General features: G+C 41.1%; 1 protein-coding gene across 1 annotated transcript in view; it reads right to left on the minus strand.

Moving 5' to 3' along the window:
- Window positions 1-24,616, minus strand: part of GRIN2B (glutamate ionotropic receptor NMDA type subunit 2B) — a 403,262-nt gene that overhangs the window by 94,370 nt on the left and 284,276 nt on the right. The window contains exon 4 of the mRNA XM_059404761.1: window positions 11,234-11,348. Within this exon, the coding sequence (XP_059260744.1) occupies window positions 11,234-11,348 (115 nt within the window). The remainder of the gene's footprint in view (window positions 1-11,233; window positions 11,349-24,616) is intronic.

Below are 24,616 nucleotides of genomic sequence, written 5' to 3' on the forward strand. Positions count from 1 at the left end.
CTGGTATGCAGAAGATAACAGTTTCCTAGAAAATCCCCTCGACGAGATCAGGACCTGGACAGCTGTTTCTGTAGGTGGCTATGCCTTTATTAGTGAAAGACATGTGTTTGTCCTCATAGTTTTGAGGAGATAGGTTCTTGCTCTCCACTGAAAAGAGGGTGTGTGTGTGTGTGTGTGTGTGTGTGTAATAATAGGCAGTGAGGAGGTACAGGGATACAGAAATACAGAAAAGCTTTTTTTGTGTGTTATTGTTCTTTTCTTTCTTGCCCCTGTCCTCCCCCCTCTCTCTTCCTTCTTCCTTTTTGTTGATCTCAGGAAAATGTTACTCTGAAATAGCCAGTCACGATCTGGGCTAACGGCTACTACTTCCCTGTCTCAAGCGTTTCCATGGTGTGATTTGTCCTCTGGTCTACACAACTGTTCCCACTAATGTTGCTACACTTTGGTCCTATCAGTCTAGTTGTATTCTTCTAGCTTTCACCTGTTAAGGCACAATGTATACGGGACGTCAGTGGAGCTGGATATAAATGTCTACACCCAGCTCTGCCCCTCATCTGTGTGCCTTTGGGCAAATCATGTGACCTGAGTCTCAGTTTACTTATCTGTACAAGCATATGCCAAGGTTTAATAGGAATCAAAATGAGATCATATACACTAAAGTTCCTGGTAAACCACCTTGTTAATAAAGTGTTCTATCAATGTCAGTTGCCTCAATGGCCAAAGCTCAATTCTAGGCTAGCCTGTTCTAGAACTGCACATCTTTCCCTTCTCCTAGAGGGAAAATAAAGGTCTTGTTTGTTTTACTATTCTATAAAGAGAATGCTGAGGTGGCTTAACTACCCACCAGAAATTCTACTTGCGAGGTACTATTCTGTTCCTTTGCCAGCAAGTTCCTTTCCCTAGAGGATGAATGAAGAAAAATGGTACATAATACAGGAATAGCCAAAGACAATGATTTTAGAAGATATCCTACACCAAACACTTGAAATAGAAAAATGCGAAAGGCTATCTAGAGCAGTTTGGCATAAACACAGAATGTCGTGTCCCCTGGAAAATATAGCAAAGGGGAATGGTTTTCCTCTACTAGATGCCCATCAGTCTCTTTATTTGCCTCCCCAAGATCACACTTTTCTTCTCGCCTTTCCCCTAGCACAGATTTGCTTTAAGTTTAAACCTTCAGAACATTTAACTGACAGAGCCAAGTCCTAGAATACCTGTTAAACCAGCAGTGGGCAGCCATTATGACAGCGGAGAACACCTGGATTATACCAGATGAGAACTTCCAAGCCATCTCAAACCCTCCCTCTCTCCTCCCAGCTCTCTGTCTCTATGTAAATATAGAATAGATCTATGCATACATACAGATAGAGAGACATGCATACATGTACATATAACCAAATGTTCCCCATACAATGAACCAAGTGTTTGCCAAATTATGAATAGAGATAATTCTAATAGAGAAAATAATAAAATCAGTCCAAAGGATTGGAGTTCAGTGGCTATTGTAAGAGATTTGTATCCAGGCTTTTTGTTAATAGCTTTCATTCTTGAAGACCATTTATTTTCTTCATTGGCCAATACTTCCTTTCAAAGCTTTGTATTGCAGGCCGATTAGCAGAGTTAACATGCCAAGGTCAGAGCTTTTCTCCTTGTGTACATGGATTCTGTTTATCCTGCTCCAGGCCAGCTCTCATATATAAGTATTGCAGAGAGCGAGGTTGTGTACGGACTAGTACAAATCCATCATCACTGCAGGAAAAACCCAAAGCAGATGATCTTGTCATGCTAAGTCAATAGAGCTTGTGTGTATAGGACATCCAGATATTATAGTTTTAATGTCAAACTTCAGATCTCAGCGCAAGTCGACATGCCATGAATGTATGCAGAAAGTATACGTAAAAGTATAAAAAGAATAGCACCCTGTTAGAGAGGCCTGGACAATGTGGAGGGCTCACCAGCCTATAGATCACATGAGTTAGACAAGGGCTGCCCCCACTGGTGCAAGAAGGGGATTGAGCGCTCTTCCTCCTTGCCTCTTGTGCCATGGAGAACAAAATACCTCAAGAAGGGTTGACACACCAAGCATGAGGCCTACGAGTTCCTTGGGAAAATGGGTCTGAATTTTCCAAGCCTCTAACTCTCGAGACAATGATCCCAATGATGAAAACTGCAGACAGATAACCCCATTCTCTGTTTGTTACAACTATTAAACATAAGAAATATTCTTATCAGCAAAGTTAGAGGGTAACACACTCAACCAGAAGATCAAAAGGGAAAAAAAAAAAAACAAAAACCTCCAGAAGACCCTGCAGACCAGGAATCACAAAGGAGAACCTTCCATTCCAATTACATCTATGTCCATTGGCTGTTAGTGAATTAATATTACCCAAGCAATTCTCAGCTTAAGGACTCTCATTTTTAGCATCTAGGGACATTAGATAACAGGAAAAGTGGTCAAACTTGTTACTCTGAAAAATAGTCTTATGGCATCAAAGTTGGACCATCAAAAACTCTGTAATTACTTTCATGAGTATCAGTCTTTATTTAATACACAAACATCTGGTCAAGAAGGACCAGTCTACATAAATAGGATATATTCTCACGATGGGATATTAGACATTCATCAAGTTTCATGATTTGGATAATAACGAAATGGGAAAACATCCACACTATTATAGTAAGAGACGAAAGTAGATTATAAGCTGTTCATAAGTTGTATTCTCGGGGCACCTGGGTGGCTCAGTGGGTTAAGCCTCTGCCTTCGGTTCAGGTCATGATCTCAGGGTCCTAGGATTGAGCCCCACAATGGGCTCTCTACTCAGCAGGGAGCTTCCTTTCCCTTCTCTCTCTGTCTATCCCTCTGCCTACTTGTGACGTCTCTTTCTGTCAAAAAAAATAAATAAAATCTTAAAGAAAAAAATTTGTACTCTCAATTCTTCTGTATTTCCCTGTGTTACACACACACAACATACACAGAAAAAAGCATCAGTGAGAAGTGGAAGAAATGTAATACAAAGATTTAATATTTAGTATTTACAGACTTTACGATAAGAAAATCCTACATGTTTTGACCTGCATATAAACACAAGAGACTTCTAACATGTATACCACTATCTCTTCTTCAATACCACTAGTGGAAGAAGTATTATAACCTGGAAATTAGAAAGAGAGTTCAGAGGATTCAAGAGCCAACCACTGATAATTATCATGAAATGAGAATCTCCATAAAACTTAAACAAGATGGATGACAGCCACCTTTTACTTTGGGGGATGCTTTCCTCTTTACTGTGTTTTGTTATGCCAGAGCTTCACTCTCCACATTCAAGCCTGTTTTTCCTCTTCCATCAGCATGTATAGGTTTCAAAAGTAAAGTCAACCAAGATTATCTTGTTCTTTCATCCCTTTGTTCAGCGGCTGACGACCAACATGAAGATGACTAGCCTTTCTGAAATGACATTTTTGAAGTCTCTTCCCTCAATACATCCTGTTCTTCTCTTCAAATTTTTTTTAGATTCGATGCTGTGGACCAAGTGTAATAAGAGCAGTGTTGAGACCAGTGTTCCACCCAGTGGAATCTTTCTGGAACCCCAGGAAAGGGGTTAATGAACAGGGTGTTTCATGGCTCTGGGAGCTCAGGGAACAAGAGGGGAACACTTGGATAGGAGAGGCTGTGATAACCACAACTCAGAAAGGCAGCCAAAACATGTCATTCAGGCACTCTGTTTGTAAGCCACGGTCATGAATAGGAGCAGAGTCTCTACTAACCAAGAAAGATGAAACATCCACACAACTATTGGACCATGTCAAAGAGTAAGATTGAAACACCACCTTAAGTTATAGACATTTTAAGTGTCATAGTAAGCACCTTTGCCCTTGCAATACCTTTTTTTTTTTTTTTAAGATTTTACTTATTTGAGAGATAGAGAGAGCATGAAGGGGGAGAGGGAGAGGGAGAAGCAAGCTTCCCTGCTGAGCAGGGAGCCTGATGCAGGCCTCCATCCCAGGACCCTGGGATCATGACCTGAGCTGAAGGCAGACGCTTCACCAACTGAGCCACCCAGGCTCCCCTCTCTTTGAAATACTTTTGTAGGTATATATAATGGTAAATTTTATCTTATCCCCCACAAGTGTTTTTAGTAAGCAAAATGTCTATAGTGAGTCTTTTAATAAATTATCTTTATAAGAAAATCATAAATGTTGTTTCTCCTTTTCCTTCCCAGCCACTAGGAAAGCTACAACACTAATTTGGTGGGGGCAATGTTTGGTTCATGGTCGGTGCTCAATAAATTCTTTGTGGAAAGGAAGGGCAGGAAAGCACAGGGAAGAAGGGGGGAGAGAGAGAGAGGGAGGGAAGGAGGGAGGGAGAATGGAAGGAAAAATTAAAGCCACATACTTCATGCACGGTTGTTTGGGCTGGGCTGTATACTGCAGAGCGAGGAGGACATATCCCATTTTTAGGACTTCCGAAGTCATCCCCTGGTGGTGTTAACATTTCCACTACTCAAAACTTCTCTCTATTAAGAAGTCCTCCCTATAGCTAATATAAATCCTCTCTGCTTGATCTTAAGCCCACTTATCTGGTTCTGTCTCAGAGGAGAAAGTGAACAGCTGATCTCAACACTTGGTACACTAAGTCTTCATACATTTAAAGAGAGTAAGTCATCACTTCGATGCCTTTTCTTCTTCCCCTTAACAAACCCAATTCCCATAGCCTTCCTCCACGGATCCTGTTTTCTAATCCCTTAATCCAATGATGCACATTAGTTCTCAGTTTCAAGTTGCTAAAAATAGCATGTTGTCAAATGGCAGTATCAGGAGACCCAGAACAAACACCAACATGAGAAGCTTCTGTTTCACCTCCTTGGACAACCTCTGTGGAGTCTGAAGAGAGCTCGGATTATTCCCTGGCCCCTCCTTCAAGGGTGGGAGGTGGAACACTGCACAGGTGTGCTCGGGCTGTCACAGAGTATTTACTCAGTAATGTCTCACATTGGGCTGTGCACAGACACACCGCAGATAACCAAACAGACAGGTTCCTGCTCATGAGCAGTCTGTCAGTTTGGACGTGAGTGACTGAGTATGTGTGTGTCTCTGTGTGTGTGTATGTGTCTGTGTCTGTGTATATGTGTGTATATGTTTGTGTCTCTGTGTGTCTCTGTGTCTTGTGTGTGTATATGTGTATCTGTGTGTGTCTGGGTGTGGTGTGTCTGCGTGTATGTGTGTGCATTTGTTTATGTGAGTGTGCATGTGTGTGCACCCGTGCACGCATGCCTGGGAGGAGATGGAGTAGCTGTTTATTTTGTCAGTTAACAACTTTCAAGCAGCACCTGCCGCAGTAGCAATCAACCTCTGTCGTATCATCACCAAACGGATCATTCTGGAATACGATCCCCCTCACCCTCAGGTGCTTGCATTGCAGAGCAACCCCAGCCTGGACTTGCCGCTGTCTCCTGGCTATGAGGCTGTCGGAGGCATATAGCATCTCATAACCTGCCTCCTCCATCCCAGGCTCCAGATGCTGGTAGAGCATTTGGTCTTATTATGTTGTTGCTGTTGCCACTCTTGGGGACTTTCCTTCTACCGGTTTACTACCCTTCTTCTCTCCCCACAATTGATCCATTAATTCATAAATACTGTTACAGGCCCAGCAGTGTGTGCTAAGTACTTCTATTCCTAGCCCTTCTGTCAGGGGTAGAGGGAGCTGTAATATTTCAGCAGTGCAAGCCTTGGATGATAACTGGGATCTGGGGAGCCAAAATATGACCAGATGAACTGAGACTGTTTTAATCTACATAAAGAAGGGCATTTCCCGATAGGTGGAGGCAGAGAAGAGGAAGTGGGCTTATAAAATCCGCCTCCTATCCTTGGGGAAAGGCAAGCAGAGAGGTAACCCATATATACTCTCCTGCGATTCAGACCCGGACAGTCCCTCCAAAGACTGTTTACCTCTTACAGCCTGAAAATGCACCATCATCATTTCTTGAAGTCATTACTCAGAACACACCCCTACTGCATTTCATTTTTATTATCCCCATTTTAGGAACGATTAAATGGAAGCAGAGAGCGGTAGCAATGAAGCACATCATGAGAGGCTCTGATAAAGACAGAAGCCTGAATGCTCGTTGGAAGTGCTTCTCCCAGCCAGACTATTTTTAATGCAAGTCAATGCAGCTGTCCCACACTTAGAGACAAGACTTACAAATAAAGCCACTCTGCACACATTTGTCAACCATCCCCTGCCCTTTCCAACTCCCCCATGCTGCCCCTGCACACATGTATGTGTGCACTCCCTGTGAAACGGTCTTTTCCGTGTCCCTACAGACTGAAGAGATTATTCAGCTTTCTGTGAGTGTGATTCTGATCCAAAGAGCTCTCCGCTAGGCTAGCCCCCGCCCCATGCCTCCCTAGTAGCTACTTACATAGGATATCCTTAAGAGTTCACAAGAGCAGGAGCTGTTTGTTTTGTTTGTTTGTTTTTTTAAGGAGGTTGAGTAAATACATAAAATTTTTATATGCTTTAAGTGTTTTCAGAGAAAATACATAAGACCCTGGAAACAATGATTTCTCAGGGGAGGGACATGGGGGAACCAAGAATCGCAGATAAGAGGATGTTCTTTTTACTGGATCCCCTTCTGTACCATCTGATTTAGAACTGAGCGCAATGTTACCTCAGTGAAGAAGGAGAGCACCGACCGACATCTGTTGAATACTGCCAATGTTGCAGTCACTATTAACTGGTGTTTTACTATAAAATCTCCTTTGATCTTTATAATAGTGTAAAACCCTATTTTACAAAAGGGAAGTAGAGTCAGGTGGTTTGGTCGCCTGGTTTATTATGCAGCTGATAAATGGCAACAGGGGACATTCAACTCAGCTTTTTTTTTTTTTTTTTTTTTAATCATTTAAATTCCATTAGCCAATGTGTAGTACCTCTTTAGTTTCATCTTGGCTCTTTCTGATTTCCAGAACCATGCTCAGTCCCAGATTATGTTGCCTGGACTTCAAGTCTTTCAGAAGGAGCCAGATTTATAAGACAACGGTCACGAGACTCCTTTTTAAAGCCTGAAAGAATATAGCGATGGCCCATCACATGGTTTACATCAGCATCTGAGGGCGTCTTCCTCAGCCCGAGGCTTCTTGTTGAAAGCTGCTGAGGCTTGCCACCCCTGGGAAGTTGGGCCTCGCTAAAATGGCCCCCCACGCTGTACCCCAAAGCTGTGCTGCTCACACCCACCGAGGGGCCTGCCCCTGCTCTCCCATGCTCTTCAGTAAACCAGTCTGTCTACTTGGGAGACTTTCAGGCAGAAGTGAACTAACACCCCTAAGCATATGGGTTCTTCACTTATTTAACAGTAATCCTTTGAGTGGTCACTGTGGGCCAGGCGCTCTTCATAAGTGTTAGGATTACAGAGGTGAACAAGGTCCTTGCTTCCAGGAAGCATCTGTCCTGGTGTGAAGAGATGAGCAATAAGCAATCAGGCAAACAGGCAAAACATCAAGTAGAAAATACACTGAAGAAAATTAAAATCAGCTGTTCTGACTAGGTGGCAACATTAGCTCGAGTCATCAAGGAAGGCCTTCTTAGGAGATGGTATTTATGACAAGAATGACAAATATTCCTGGGAGCTACTGTTCTTAGAAACAAACTCAGGTTCCTTTCATATGCTTCAGCTCACACCCCAACTCCATTCCAAGCCCTTACTTATTTGCAATGTGGAATTTGCAATCCCGGAAGCTAGAGCCAGAGAGGACTCTAGAAGTCTTCTTAATCTCATGCCATGGGTTTAGATGTGAGAAAATAAAGATCCAGAAAGGTGAAAAGAGCAGGTCACCTAGCTAGTTAGGGGCATGACCAGAAGCTGTGGGTCCTGTCTTTTAGCCCTCATTTCCTCCACAAATCTAGATTCCTTCTCCATTTATCTTCCCAGGGTCCATCTCCTCACTGAAGACTCTTTGCCCTGTGTCTACCTCTATGGAGTCCACAGCCACTAAATCTTCCCTGACCACATGGAACCTTCTAGAATGGCATCAGAAATCCTGAGAATACAGAGCATCCTGGGGGCCAGGATAATGGGGAAAAAAAACTTCCCATGTATACTTCCCAGGACACAATTTCAGCATATCTCAGACATGTTCTAGGTCTGTGCTTGGTTCCTGCCACCCTTCCTGCCCACAAGTGAGCCCTAACAAGGGGTTCCACACTGGGGAGCCTCCTGGCTCTGTGAACTCAATAAACAGTAAAGACCCCCCTCTCTTTAACAATGTTTCCTAATTTAACCAAGTCAGCATGAAAATTTTCTCTGATTGCACTGCCTCCCAAAAAGCCTTGTAAAAAGATTAACCACAGACTTTCTTTAAATAACAAGCTCCCCTACTACATTTAAAGTATGATCTATGAAAACTCAATATACATAAAGATTTTATCTCTCCTCTGTCTCAAAAAAGAGGTATTGCATCAAGGGCAATAGCATAAACTTGGATTCTTAATGATAGATTTTAGACTCTTGTATTATGCAATGGTTCTCATTCATCTGACACATACTTACTGAATTGCTCTATGCAATACGCTTGTCTAGTTGCTGGGAGGACAAAGCGATATAAAGACACAGCCTCTGCCATTTGGAAGCACACATACATGCAACTCTCACACCAACAGATCTGACAGTGCTACAACAGAGGTAGAAACAAAAGCTACAGGGGACAAGAGAATGTGAGAGATTGTATCTCGGTCAAAGATCAGAGAAGACAATAATATTTTAATTGGGTTTCAAAGGATGGTTATGATTTATATAATTGGACCACCCATTCCAGAAAAAGGAAACGTCATGCCACACTGTAGGAAGCAAGATGTACAGAGAGAGCCCAGTGTAGCTTGATGGTGAGACAAGAAATAGCAAGGGAGAGAAGATAGACCTTGAAAGGTAGATCAGAGTCCTAAATGCAAGGAGAAAGCCTGGGCCTGATGCGTAAACCACAGAAACTCCAAGCAAGTTTTGGGCAGAGAAAGAATGTAATCAGAGTTGTGCCTTAGGAAACTCATTCTAGTAGCCATGTCTGGGACTTATCTGAATGGATAAAGGTAGGCATCACGGACAGGGTGGCCCATTTAAAAAATTATCTCATGGCTCCTGGCTCATATAAGGAGGAATAAATTCAAGAGCTACTGTAAAGGTAGAATTGTTAAGAAGGGAAGGGATCCATATCCCAGGGAGGTGTGTCTAGTTTTGGAAAGTGGGGGCTGGTCACAGGCCTCAGATTCTAGCCTAGAGGAGTCAGCATGAGTGACAGGAAGTGGTGTCTCTTTAAGGAAGGACAGGTGTGAGATGCCCCATACTTGAGGCAGGCATCATGAGTCTACTGCATCAAAGCTACCCCAGCTGGACATCTCTGATCCACGTATGAAGCCTCAGTTAGTAATAACCCTTCTCCTGGAGACACACAGAAGTACGTGTTTTACATGAGGTCCCAGAATACTTCTTAAATTATTATGTCTCTATAGCAGCAGTGAAAGCGGCTTGATTGGGTGAAGAGCAGGAGCCCAGGGGAAAGCACTTCTGAACAAATGATAACTCAGCAGAGGGAGTGCAACGTTAATCAAGAATGCAAGAGATGTTCTCCGCCTTGTAGCTGTGCCCTGAGGTAAGGAACTACAGGATAGATGGAGTTCTTTCAACTTGAAGAATAAGGCCCCGGGTTTCCACTACGTGAGCCACACGTGCTGTTTCCCAGGTGAGCATTCACACAACTACCTGTCCAGGGCTCTCTCGAGATGGTGAATTTCAAGAAATTTATCCCTGGTCTCTTTTCCTGGCTATTCCTTCTAGAAATATATAGTCTGGTCCCCATTCCAGTCAGAACCATGCTGACATCCTGACGTTTGTTTCAGCCAACTGATCCACAGAGTCTATAGAAATTGTCTTAAATCAGTGTATCACAGCATGTTTTACAGAACAGGAATTTCATGAACAAAAGGGTCTCAGAGTAAAACAAATTCGGGAAATACCAGATTTAAGTAAAATTAAAGATGGTTCTTTGCTATTGATAAGACTCCTCTGAACTTTCTAAAGTTGACATGTTCTAGGAAGCTCCCAGAATGAGAAAGCAGAGGATGGCATCCCCAACCTTATTTATCCATAGAACCATTTCTCAGCAGAGCACCTCAAAGAACAAATGACCTGAAGAACATACAAAAGAAACACCAAGGCTGACGTTACTCTCAGGAACTTCTATATTTAAGTAGGAATCAGGGATAACAATAAAAGCAAATACCTATTAAGTACATACTATGTGCCAGCCACTAAGTCGTTTATGTATATTAATATATTTAATCCTCATAACAATGCTGTGATCTTGGTACTATTGGGTTTTTTTTAAGATTTTTTATTTTTATTTATTTATTTGGAAGAGAGAGAAAGAGAGAGCACACAAGCAGGCAGAGCAGCATGCAGAGGCAGAGAGAGAAGCAGGCTCCCCGCTGAGCAAGAAGCCAGACGTGGGACTCGATCCCAGCACCCTGGGATCCTGACCTGAGCCGAAGGCAGCCACTTAACCAACTGAGCCAACCAGGCATCCTGGTACTATTGTTCTTTAATCCCATTTTATAGATGAGGAAACTTGAGGCAGAGTAGTTAAGAGATTTGTCCAAGGTCTTAAGAAGACAAGTTTGTGAGTAGAGGAGCTAGAAATTGAGCCTAAGTAGTCCAGCACCAGTAGTCCAGCACCCACAGAAATTAATTTCCAATTGGTAGAGTTTCAGACACTGGGATCAGCTGGCAGTGAGAGAGGTCCTGAAAAAAGCCTAGCACGGCAAACCTGCAATCACAGTAAATTCAAACCTGCGTGCTTACAAATTAGGTTTCATCAACTTCCCCAGGATACTATGTAGGATACAATTTCTGAATCGTATCACTGATTTGACTTCTTCACCAAATTATGTTATATTATACACGTATACTCTCTTCCATTAGGACAAAGTCATGATTCAGACAGTACCATAACCAATAAAAATGGTAATGCATAAAGAAAATAGTCTCTTGATTAACCAAAGGAGCAAGAAAATAAAGATGCAAGTTTGAGAAACAGCTTCTCCTATGTTCTTCAAAATACTGCCCTCTTACTTCCCAGCTCAGAAACCAAAATCAAGGTTTGGTTTGGTTTTCCCTGAATGTGTTGCAAAATCTTATAGCCCTATCCCATCTACTTTGCTCGAGAATTGCCAAAAGATATGTCCTACCCTCTCCCACTTCCTCTCCTTGTTCAGAAGGATTATCACCAGTTTCGGGTGCATCTGGTAGCCGTCTTCACTGAAGGACAGATTTCTTCCCTCAAAGGTGACATTGATCAGATACCTGTAAAGACAGAATAAAAGAAAAGGTTACTGGTATGAAGAAGGTAAGCCAACAACAAGATAGTTAGGAAGACAGAGAGAAAGGTAAATGGAGACAGACACATAGATATACAAATATTACTGAGAAAACTGGTATCCCTCCAGCTCCCATTTGGTTTGCACAGAATTCCAAGCTTTCAAATAATAGGAATAATAGGAAAAGATAAAAAGAAACCTACTTGATTAGGTCTGTAAGGCTTGAATGAGATAACTTACCACAAGGCCTGGTCCATAGTCAACCCTCCTTAAGCGTTAACAATTATTCACTTCTAGAAGGACTCCATTAAAGGGTGAAGGTTGTAGAAGAAAAGAAAGTGGGAATGTACCAAGACAATGTTCTGCTAAGAAAGGTGGCATATTGAGCACTAGGTCTCTCTGCCTCCCAGAAATATGCACACACTTTTGAACGCTTATTAAGATGCAGCCCAGCCCATATTTCTAAGAGCTGTGTGATGAGTGCAGCAGTCAGGGTTGCACTGGTTGCACAAGATGTATCGGGAAGCCAGAGCTATTGCATTTGTGTAGAGTGAACAGAAAATCCCAGGGGTTTGTGGGGAAGGAGGGGAGGTATTTTAGAAAGTATTCCAGGCACAGGCACATAAATGACCAGGAACTCCGGAAGTAACTAGAGTCAGACCAATGAAACGGTCTTCCTCCTCACACCTGCACCTACAGCTCACACCATTCCCCTGTTGACTGCTCTGACCTGAGGAAGGGTTCCCTCGCTAGGGATTCCCACAGGCGTGCTCATTACAACCACATTAGTGCAACTGTGGGGATGGTAATTAATGTCCCTTTACCATAAGGGCCCAAGGAGTCAATAATGATTAGCCCAGTTTTCACATGACATGCTACTCTAGAGCCTTGGGCCTGATGCCGCTATGCGACATGTCTCTGCAAGGTTTCCAAGGGGCTTCAGATTTTTCATGACAACAGTTCCTAACACACTGAAGGGAAGAAGAATGCATCAGAAGGCAGCCGAAATGTTCCCCTTCTAAGTCTTCTTATTCAGTGAAATTGTGAGATTCTTCATTCATCCAGGTAACCTTTGGTTAAGCAACAAGGATACTAAGATGCATATCCTTCAGGCAATTTTAAAGATGACTAGAGAGCATGAGCCAAACCCTCATGGAACACCTTCTTACTTCTAGAGCCACCTGGGCTTCAGCCTGTCATTCTCTGGTCTTACGGTCTTCACAAATGCAATCAAGAGCACCGAGGACCACAAAAGAAGAGAGATACTCAGAACTAAAAGAGACTTTCATGATCAACTAGTTCACCACTTGTTACAGTTTATGCTTTCCCTCTACAGCGTAAGATTGGCTCTCTTAGTTCTTCTTGCTATCACGGCACCTTCCACCTCAATGTAGCTATCTCACTGATGGGCAAAGGTTTTTGGTTTTGTTTTTACTTCAAGTTGAAATTTGCTCCCCTGGAACCCCTAGATCCTGGCCCTCTCCTTAGATATTATACAGTCTTAGTCTAATCCTTCTTCCACAGGAAAGCTCTTCAAGTATTCAAAGACATTTATCATGGCTAACGTATAAATTTTAATCTTTGAAGAAAACTTAAGCTCATTTAGTTCTAGAATTTTGCCTTGATAGGTAAACCAAAGCACAGAGAAGTCAAATTAAATTTTCCCAATGTCCCACAGCTAACTGGGAACAGAGATAACATGTTAAGCCACATTCCCAGTCCCATGATCTCTTCACCACCCCACCCCAACAGTCATATGCCACGTCAGGTTTAATGTTTCCTGTTCCTTAGTGTAGTTATCACATGCCATGACTTCAAGTCCCCTCCTCTTATCCCCTGGCTGCTCTTTCTGGACACCTCCCATTGGTAAAAGGGTAGCACTCCTAATTCAACTCAATGTTCCATGTGGCACCTTCCCCATTCCCTGCACTGCCCCTCATCTCTTAGCTCCACGCCGCTTGCTCAAGCCCATCACCAGCTGGAAAATTATACTCAGGTCTCCTGTAGTTTACAGTCTCAACACTCCAGGCAAAGCCATATATAATTTGTTCCAAGAAAGAATTACAAAGACACAAAACAAAATATTTTAAATTAACAAACCAGAATTTAAGCACCCAATGTAATTAACTTGGAAAGTATGTTCTTATTACAATAATACTGCATTGCTTCGAATAATTTCTGGAACTCTTCACAGAGAAGGTTAATGAGACACGCAAACAAATTTTAGTTTTCTCTCTCTCTCTCTTCTTTTTTTTTTTTTTTTTTTTTTTTTTTTTTTTTTTTTTTTTTTTTTTAGGAAGGGGAGGAGGAGAAAGGAAGGAAAGAGAGAGAAATAAGTCACCTGGCTTAAGTACCTTCCTTTTTACTGGACATGGTTCAGAATAATTCTGACTTTACCTGAATTAAGATATGTGATTTTTTAAGTGTCTATTTCAAAAGCAATTATAAGAGAAGTTCCAAATATAATTTAAGTAATAAGTGGCAAGAATGGCATCTCACAATGACTTCTCTGAAGAGGACAGCATCGAATCGGGTGTACAAGTTTTAAAATTCAAACTTTCAGAAAATAAACCATACTTATGGGCAAGGTAGTTGCTCTATAGTTAAATTTTTCTAGTTACTCCTTTCTGATTTTTCTTTTAAACTCTTTCTGGGATGTCCTTTCTCTTTCAACTCTACAGGATCATTTTATTCTATCTAGGACCTTCTCACACAGTTTACACTTACCAAATATTGATAAATTTTATGACAACAAACAAAATATTCTTTTCCAAAGTACACTTTAACCACTCATATCCTTCAGCAGAATATAGATTACTCATTCACATTGTGTTTTTTTTTTTTTTTTTTGAGTAATTCTCTCTGATGAGCCAACATTTAGCTAGCAGTGAGGACCTTGCAAATATTCACCTGCCCTGAACAAGGATGCCCTTTGAATAGCAGAACAAGGCAATCCATTCACTACTAACAGAACTGTGAAAAAAGATAACTGGGACTGTGGTCACTTCTAGGTGTGGGATTTCAGTGCTTGAACCTCGGTTTTTCCTCTTTAAAATGGAAACACCACTCTACCCTCCAGCTTCTCAAGTAAGCTTGAAGTGCTCATGAAATGAAATAATTGATAGGAAGACCACAGAAAATAGGATACAAATAAAAGATTATATAAGAGGAAAAATTCAGAAAAAGAATATATTAGCATGATTTGAATATCTAAAGTAAGAAACCTGCCTCATTTTGGACCTCACCGAGTAAAAGTATGATAACTACATTTTAACAAGACCCAATTACCAATGGAATACACTGGAGGAGTGGAGACTGCATTCCACGTAGGGGGATAAACTAGGTCAAATGGTCGTAGTAGCCAATTTAACTTTCCACAGGCCTGAAAATATCCAACTACCCCTGGATCTGGATGCACTTTGCCAATTCTGAACATTAATTAAAACCTCAAAGCTTCCACGTATAAAAGATTAAACTATAATTAGGAGATGCCACAGTTCTTCTGTTTTTCTCTAAACATGCCGTCCTCAAGTGTACAGTCAGAAAGCCTAGCTCAAGTGGCAGCCAAATTCAGAAGCTTTTCCTAGAAGACTCGAGACTCCTGGAAGCCCCAGCAAGGCTTGGTATATAAATATACATATATCGTTTAATTAGTCTCTAGGATGTAGATAGACCCATAAGAAACCTTACTGTGTCTCATCAAGTTCTAATATTACACAGAATCCCAAATTGTTAGAATCAGAAGAAAATTTAGAAGCTATCCATCAAGAACTCGCAGTTTAGAAAGGGGCCAACAGGCTCCAAGATGCTACCCTCTTTTCCAAGGTGACCTGCCTATTCAGGCCTAGAGTTTAAGTCTTCTGGTTTCCAGTTTGGCCTTCTTTTCATGATTACCACCAAGGGAAGTGAAAGCAGTTTTGCAAGCCCCAGATGTGCATTTTAGCATTCTCATGTCATGTGTCATGCCCTGGACCCCGCAGATCCCCAGTACAGACTGCATAAGATAAAATGCATCTCATTTCTTGCTTGACTCCTCGTTCAGAAAGAGCCTCAGAACCCCGATGGGCTCCGAGCCAATACATTTGCTTTACATGGCCAAAGTCATAGTCCAGTGGGTTTAATGAGGTCAAGCTGAGGTAAGAAAGCCCTTGCACCTCTTTGACTTTGACCATGCCACTCAGAGCTCATCCACTGCACCACAGTGGTACCTAAAGCAATGATTTAGCAGTATGTCCTGTGGGGGAGGCATCCCAAAGAGCTCTGCCAGAATCTTCCCAGAGAACCAACAGCCTCGGCACTGCAATACTCATTCTGCCCTCCAGATTTTTACAAGGCACTGGATTTCTTAATTAGTATCTGTTAACACGGTAATAAGAAAGATAAGTCTCTCACTTCATCCAATCCTTTCATTGCTAGATGAAGCAGATGAAGTCCAGAGGATTCATGGCTTTTACCAAGATCAGATGACAGGGCTGGAAATGGGATGCAGGTATCCCCACCCTGGGTCCAGCACACATCCCGCTCACACTGCCACATCTCAGAAACAGTGGCTTTTTTTCCTACTCTCAGTTTCTATCCTCTAGATGTTAAGAGCAAAGGAATAAAGGAAAAACAATTCCAGACAGGAGACCAGAATCCTTGACCCCTTGTTTGCAATTTCTAACTCCAAAATTTCATAACTCTGTAAATAACTGAGTCTTTGGTGTGTAACTCACCTGCTAAGGCCTTCAAGTCCCTCATCCATAAAATGGGCTGGTTCGTACCACCAGACACACCTGATGAGGGGAGCACAGGGATGTTCCTCTGATGTGCTCTCTAGTTCCTCTGTGGTTGTTACATTATGACATTCCATTAGTCGGATAACAAAACCACACATCTTTCAGTCTTTCTCTTATCTCTCTTAACCATTTTACTATGTCACTTAGCACTACTTCATATACACATTTTTTTTTCTCGAAATAGCAGAAACAATTCCTCACAGGATTAGAAACCATGGACTTGAAAACACTTAAAAGCTTACCTACTTAGACACCAGTATTGGGGGAAAGAGGCAGAGATGTGTAACAATTAGACAGCTGGTGTTACAGTTTGATAAACAAAGTAGAAATTTCTGACTTGCCCAAGTTAGAAATTCATGCTTATCAAAGGGAATCTACAATGAACCATCCAATAGAATGCTGTCAACATGGCAGCCCATGGCTAGGGATGAGTGTCCACTGCCCAGTGGGCTCCTGTGGGATTAAACCCAGAAGAGGTAACTCATTGGTAAGACATCCTACATGCAAATGATGATCTGGGCAATGCCCCAAAATGCTGGTAGAAAAGACATAAGGGGGAACAAAAAAATAACTGAAGAGGAAAGGACTGCACTGTGTACCCTGCCCCACACCCTCCACCACCACCATCACCCAAGCTGCGTATTGTGGTATTTTAGAGCAAGGATGTTGCAGTCACAACCTCTGTTCAAATCTTGGACCCCCTGGTTCTTATACCGCGTGGCAATATTTTCAAGAATATTGAAAATGAATTATTTTATTCATGCCAACCATGGTTTTCTTTTCAAGGAAAAAGGATTTCAAGAAGTTTTAAAGGTTTCCTTCAACCTATAATGTCATATACAAAAATATTAAACCATGCTGTTAAACAAAAGACTTAGAAATACCAGTTTCCTAAGCCGTTGAATGCAGTTCTTTTCCCTTATTTCTGTATAATGATACTTAATAGAGAACCTCAGGGAAAACTAATTTAAAGAGCACATTGTAATATTAATTTATAATTACTCAAAAAAGATTAAAAGTAGTTTGTCTTCCAGTAAATTAAACGTTTGCTACGAAATGGTGTTTATATCATTAATTTATTTTGCAAACCATTCTTCACAACTCATAAAAGTTTCAAGTTTAGGCTAGTCCTTATTTAGTTATTTAAATTCTAAATCCATGGTGTTAAATTAATGAGATAGTAAAGTATCTTGAGGACTGACTGATATAAATTTAATATACTTCCTCCTGCCTGCTGGTGATGAGGACTATGCTTTGGGCCCTGAGCAGTCTGAGTTGAGCTGCATTTGTGCAAGGGATAAATGGTGAAGCATCAACTCGCCATCTACTGCAAATGAAAAGGCTTCTCAGGCCCTTAGGTCTAAGAGAGAAAAAAATAAATTCTGCTTCATGACTGAATATCATGAATTATTTTTATGTGAACTGAAAGAAAATAGAAGAGCACTGTTGGAAGTTGCGCAACAATCCCAGCTTGAACGTAAGAGGCCAGAGAACATTAACTTTCCTCTAGAAAGATGTTCAATCAGTGGGCATTGGGAGATGGCTTGGCCACGAGCTGGAATGACCTCACTCCTGCCCACCTGCAGCACCCTTTCGCTGAGTGGGGTCAATGTGACAGGCTGTAGCCAGGGGACAGTTCTCCTCTGGACTGACTGATGGGTCCCTCTGGATCAAACCCAGGAACTGGTCCTCATTCATAAAATAGACTACACCTAAATGAATGACAAAGCCTGGACAATGCTTAGTAGTGAGGAATAGAAAGCGAATAAGAGAACAGAAGAGGTTAAGCAAAGAGGAAAGGAATGTAATATGTAATAAACGCACACACACCCCACCACCACCACCACCACCACCACCAGAGCTTGCAATGTGGTGTGTAAGAGCAAGGACACTGGAGTCAGATGAGCTCTGCACAAGTTCCTGACCTGCCAGTTCTGAAGCTGTATGATCTCACAAATCATTTAATTTCTCTCCCCATTTCTTCACCATAAAAAATGTGCATAGAAATAGTACCTACCTCATAGGATAGCTGTGAGGATTAAGTAATTCAATACACATATAAGACTTAGACCTGCACCTATCACCTAGTGAACCTTATGTGTTAGCTTCTTCTGTGATGATTATCTTTTTTTTTTTTTTTTTTTTTTTAAGGTTGCTTGGCTTCTGAGAATGCTATTTTGCAGAGACTTTTGGATCAGTCTAACTTTTCCTAGTTAGAACCAAATACCCTGAAGCCTGGGGAAATGCTGCTTCTCTTTGGCACATTAAATCTAGAGTCTGAGCTCCCAATTCCTGGATCACTGCTTTTCTATTATACTACCAATCCAGGATACTTCCTCTCATTCCCACAATATCCCAAACCCTGAAGGCTCGGGAATGTTTGTCTTTGAACTAGGATTGGTAACCCCTGTGAGGTTTTGTGTAGTGGGGAATTACTTAATCATACTTCAATATAAAGTTCACTTCCTGAGAAAGGCAAAAGGTGAGTTCATATCCTCATAGTTTTAGGCTAGAATAAATGACACCTCAAAATGACCCCCATCCTGACCTCCCAGAGCCCTGCTTTGAATGCTGTGTAATACTTTTTAACATTCCCTTGTAAGAGGCCCACTCTTGCTTGTGTATTCCTTAGGGAACTAATGAGGTCACCTTTTAAAAACAAAAAACAATAAAAACTTTTATTGCTACTCTACTTCATTTAATGCTTAGATTGGATACCTAATAGGGAATACAGATATACCCAATCACAACACTGAGGTTTACATTATATTTTTTAAGTTTTTATTTAAATTCCAGTATAGCTAATATACACAGTATACTATTAGTTTCAAGTGTACAATACAGTGAATTATCCTTGTGATGTCAGTGAAGTGTGCTGAACAGTAAAGCTGTTTCTCATTTAGGGAACTGTGGATAAAACTCAATAATAATGGAGAGGGAATTCTTTCTTGTCCTCATGCCCACAGCCTTTAGTCACCTCTGTTGGGGGTGAGATGTGCTACACTGCTACAGAAAATCCAGAGTTACTAGAGATGGTAGGAAAAGTAAAACTCCCCAGTGGGAAGGAGTTAAGAACTTACGGATGATGTTATTGCCACTGGAATTTTTTTCCTTTTGAATTCATACTGCCATGATACATATCGATTAAACTCACTTTCATTTAAAAAAAAAAAAAACAAAAAACACTGAACAAAAAATCCCTTTCCTCTTCCACAGATTAGGTGCTCAATCTGTTGGAATATAGACCTACAGGTTATCAAAGCTAAGTGGTGGGACCTTCCCAGAGAAAACACCAAGAAAGGTCAAAGGCTGGCTGATCCCTGAGTACACTGATGTTCTTCTTTATGTTTACTAATAATTTTAAGGTGAAGGCTTGCCTTTCTGACATCCATTTTAGCTCATGAGCTGGCATCGCTACTCAGGGGCTATGCCAAGACCAGTCAAACAATGACTGGCAAAGATTTCTCTAGGACATTCAATTTTGACTGGGAGTTTTTCCTTCTTGTGAACTTTCAAGACTTATTGTAAGAAAACTTGGGCATACACACCCAAGAAACTCTTGGTCAAGAATCCAGAGTGACCTGGGAATGATATCAAGGGAAAAGAACAAGGGGGATTTTTCTCCTCCTTTTTGATCTTTCTCTATTTCCTCCATTTGTTCTTCTCTGTTCTGGGGTCCTTCTCTATTCTCTCTTACATTTGAGGTGGTCAACAAAATCTACACATTGGGTATACAGATATACCCAATCACAACACTGAGGTTTACATATATATATATATATGTACTGCCATATACACAGTTCCTACTCCCTCTGTAGCTACCATAGGCTTAATTTCACAACTCTCTCCAGCAGCTCTACTGAAGGGTAGCAAAATGTTGAACAAATGAATTAGCGAGATGGCTTCAGTTACGAGAATTGGGAGTGGAAGTTATGAGGAGCTGTCACCCATGGACAAAGGAGTTGTAATTTAGTCTCCCTATAATGATTGGCATATGTCTTAAAATGGAGATTTCTAGAATCAACTGTATTGAATGGGAGAGAAAGAGGGTCAAAAGAGTGAGGATATTCCAGGGTCAGGCAACAGTTTCAAACAGACAAAGTAGTCAAGATGCCTGGGTGATGATTATGTCTTTAGGGGAGACAGGCACTTCATAATCACATCATGTTACAGATGTGATATGGAAACAGTAGTGGAGGCTGCTGACACATTCAAAAACTTATTTCTATTTTCAGAAAACCGAATTGGGAGCCGCATCTACCCCTTTCACATAGAAAATAAAGTGAGTTTTTGAGTCTAGGGTCCAGGGAAAGACCAGGGGGACAAAAGAGATGCAAAGTTCAATCTAAAATGGGGGTGGAGAAAGTGAACCATCAGGAAAGTTGGTTAGCAACTTTGTTTATGTTGCTCCTGTAGCACTGTCTGGAAGAATGGCTTTCTGGGACTACAGCTGAGTGGGAAGACTTATCCCTGAAAGTACGGTTGAATTCAAAGATGCAGGAAATGTATACCGGGCAGTAATGAAAAGGATTTCATAGACTTAAAAACTGTGAGATGAAATGCATATATAATTAAGGAGAATATACCAAGATGGAAACCCCAACGCAAAGGTGCTGGTCCAAGGCTACTGGCCAAAAACCCAGCCTATGTTTCTAGAGTGTTTTCAAGTGTTGTTCTAAATCACAATACTTTTTGGCACTGTTTCTAGATCAGGTAAGGACAGAGAGGTCAGGGGAAGATCAGAATTACTTGTTTATTTAGTTTTAGCTAGTTACTTAAAGACACCCATTGATCTTTTCCAATATTCTAAAATGAGCTTGACCCTTGAGTCAGAATTTGAAGCAAGGTAAGGGCAAGAGTTTATTTAAAATGAACTCTGTTTCCCTGTTTCTTGTCCTCAAAAGGACAGCACCATGAACCCCAAATGCATCCTTCACAGGGAAGCTAAAAGAAACATGTAATCATTTCTCCCTGCTGTACTGTGTGGGGGCTAGAACTCTGCTGTTCCTTCTTTGTCAGGGGATCCTAGCTCTTTCTCTCCCTCTGTAGGTTGATGTTTCCATGGAAACATGCTCTTTAACGCTTCTGAAATTACTGTGCATTTATACCATTAACTCTTTGATGACCAGGGCAGGTCACAAAGTGATTTATTTTCCAACCTCTGAAAAGTAATTCCATTTTCTACCTCTTTTTACTTCCAACTGTTTTAAAAAAAGTAATTGAAACCTGCTGTCCCTTTTTTCCCACCAGACCTCACTCCCTAACCCCTGCTATCTTGGCTTTTGCCTCTATCATTCTACTGGAACCATTCTTGCAAGGTCATCAATAATCCAAGCAAGGTCAACAAAAATAAAATCAGTGGGCTTTGCTTCACATCATTCTTGACACTATACAGTTTTTAATGGTTGACACTCCCAAATTTTCAGCAACTCTCCTTTTCCATGTTTATTTGTTGTTTAAAACAAAGTAAGTTCTTGACTCTCCTTATACTTCTTAGACTAGTTCTCTCTCCTTTTCTGTCCATTTTCACTTGAAACTCCTGAACTTGGGTGCACCCCAAGACTGTTTTTCACCTCTGCTCTCTCCCTCTGAAACTCATTCATAGCCATCACATCAGCAAATCCCCTCTATATCAAGGCATCCAAAATCTCCATCAGAGGTCCCATCTCCTTCCCGACCTTCAGTTGACTGGACCATTCTAACTTAATGTTCTGATATCAGGTCAGACTTAACACAGCCAAGTCCAAGCTAAGTTCCTCTGTCTTTTAGCAATGAGACCACTAGTCCTCATAGTGTTCAAATTCCGGCACAGAAAGTAAAGAATTTCATCTTTACAACATGAATGAAGAAAAGACTGTGCTGACCACTCATATTAGTTGCATTCTCAGAACCAGTCAGATCAGTTAAAATGTCAGCTGTAGTTCACCATTATATGCAAAATAGACTGATTGAGACTGTCCCTTTCTCAGACTTTTTTCTCCCCAAGGTAAATGAATCTGATGGCTGTCTAGCCTATAAGTGAAATTGCTTGGAAGTTGTATTTTCTGTTCTGGTCATTCAATTAAATTCAATTAAAAAAAAAACCAACCTCTAACAATGCTACTATTTATTGAGCACATGCCAAGCTCCGTTCTGGAGGCTTTGCATTATTTTAAATTCTCACAGCAATGCTATAAAATAATAGATCACATTATAATGGAGGTCCAAGGTTGGTGGCACTGGCATTTGATCCCACTTAATTCTGAGTGATTCTAAAACCCATATTCCTTCCACTGCCTCATACTAAGAAAAATGTTGTCAAGAGAAGCAATGGCCGGGAGAAAGAGAATCAACAAAGTCCTAAACTTCTAACGTGCTAGAACTAAAATCTAAACCCAGATATTAATGGCTCCACAGCCTGGGCTCTTCATTATTATTTACATCACCACATAAAGCATCAGTTGCCTTTAACTCTCCCTCGTGCCAGCCTCGTAAGGGAGGTTCTACAGAGAAGAGGATGCAGCACACTGCCTCTCCATAGCCGTAAGAAAGAGTGGAGGACATACATTCACAGAATAACAAGCAAACTCCAGACTCCAGCGGCTGTCCATCTGTCATATTTCACCAGCACTAACTAAAAAAAGTGAAGAAATGGAATTAATTTGCCTTATAGGAAAACAGGAGACAAACCACAAAGCAGTGAGCTTGCCTGGACTTACGGAGGAATTAGTCCTCAGATCACACTCTGGGAAGAAGTCAGTTATGAAAGTTCAGGACCATATTTTTGGAGTTCTTGTTAGAGACAGACGACAAGAGCTAGAATTTTTATTTGGCTCGGTTAAGATTGGAAAAAGTTGATTCTGGTTTGGCACAGAATATCCAACCTCTCTCTGGACTTAAAATACAATATTAAAATACTTTTTTTGAGTTATAATCGACTATCAGTTATCTTCAGTAGGGGAGGCAGAACGATAGTTATGATCTGAACAATCAAATACAAAGAGTATTCTCAGCACTTAGTTCACTTGCTCCTTACCTTCTTTCCAGTATGTTTTTGCTTCTCTTTTTCCTTCTTGGAGGATTTCTGGGAAATTCAGTAAGGGTCTCTGTTCATTTCAGCCATTCTCAGGACATGAACGTTCCTCTAAGTGTACGGTAAGTCCCGATTCTATGCCTGTGGCCCTGACCTCTTTCACGTCCCTCATTTCTATCTCTCGCTGGCTATTTCCACTTCATGCTTGATGTTACGAATTCTTAGTGCTAGAGATGTAGTTGTTTTCCCTTTCCTCTAAAAACACTTGATGTTCTAATTCCCTTCTCTCATTGGTATTTACCAAGCACTTGGAATGGTGCCTGACACATAGTAGGCACTCAGTAAATATTAACTATTAATATATAAATATTCCTTTAGTCTTGAAACCTCTCAGGTGTTTTTGATAACTTCCTTTTTTCTTAGTTTCCCATGTCCAATGAGTACCTCAACACATTCCTGTTTTTACAAATATAATTCTTGCACTTGTCCCCTCCTTTCTACCCCACAATTTTTATCCTAAACCAGGGCTTTGTCATATCTCATATCAGACCCAGACCCCTCCCGGGCTCTCTACCTTGTATCAATCCCCTACCCCGCCACATACCACTTGAACTTAATCCTGTTAGACTTTTTAGTGCTATGTCACTATCTACTCGAAACTCTCCAATGGCTCCCCATTACCAAGAGCAAAATCCACCTTCAGTCAAGACTCTCTACAGCCTGGCCCCATTTATCCGTTTGGAGCTTTCTCATCCTCTATATGAATCCTTGCTGAAGTCAAGCAGCAACTTCACTGTCCCATGAACATTACATGCATTTTCCTACCTCTCTTCTGTTTTCACTCAATTGAGTAATCCAAATCTTGCTCATGTTTATGGACTCAGGTCAAATCTTACCCCCTGTCTACACATTCGTGACATTCAAGGTGCCTCTTTCCTCTTCTCTCTTCCTTGCCCTTTCAAGCTGCCAGTTTACATTTCAGTATTTCATTCATTACCAACCTGACCTGTTTTGTTGCTTTTTGTTACTTAACTTTTTATGTGTATCTTCTTTCCCATAATAGACAATACACTAGTCGAAGTAAGAATCAAATCTTGTCCTTTTATTATCCTTTGCAGAATCCAAATTAGTGTCTTGCTTGTGTTAAGTATTCAATAAGTACTTATTGATTTGTTTTGAACTTCCAAAAGACTAGTCTTGGAAGTTTCCCCTGCTATGTTCTCACTTTCTAGCCCCCCAACATCCACCCCTTCTATGTCATACATACACACACACACACACACACACACACACACACACACACCCCATTTAGTACAAATTCATGTGGAAGAAAGGGACTCTCTAAATATTGATTTTTTTGAAGTTCTAAAGAGGGTATACCTATAACCTTTATTTTCTGAAAACAATAAGACAAAAAGCAGAGCTGACTTCATTCTTGCATGGGCCCTTTAAAAATTTCCCCTC

The sequence above is a fragment of the Mustela nigripes genome, chromosome 6, assembly GCF_022355385.1.
Source record: "Mustela nigripes isolate SB6536 chromosome 6, MUSNIG.SB6536, whole genome shotgun sequence".
In the NCBI taxonomy this organism is placed as follows: Eukaryota; Metazoa; Chordata; class Mammalia; order Carnivora; family Mustelidae; genus Mustela; species Mustela nigripes.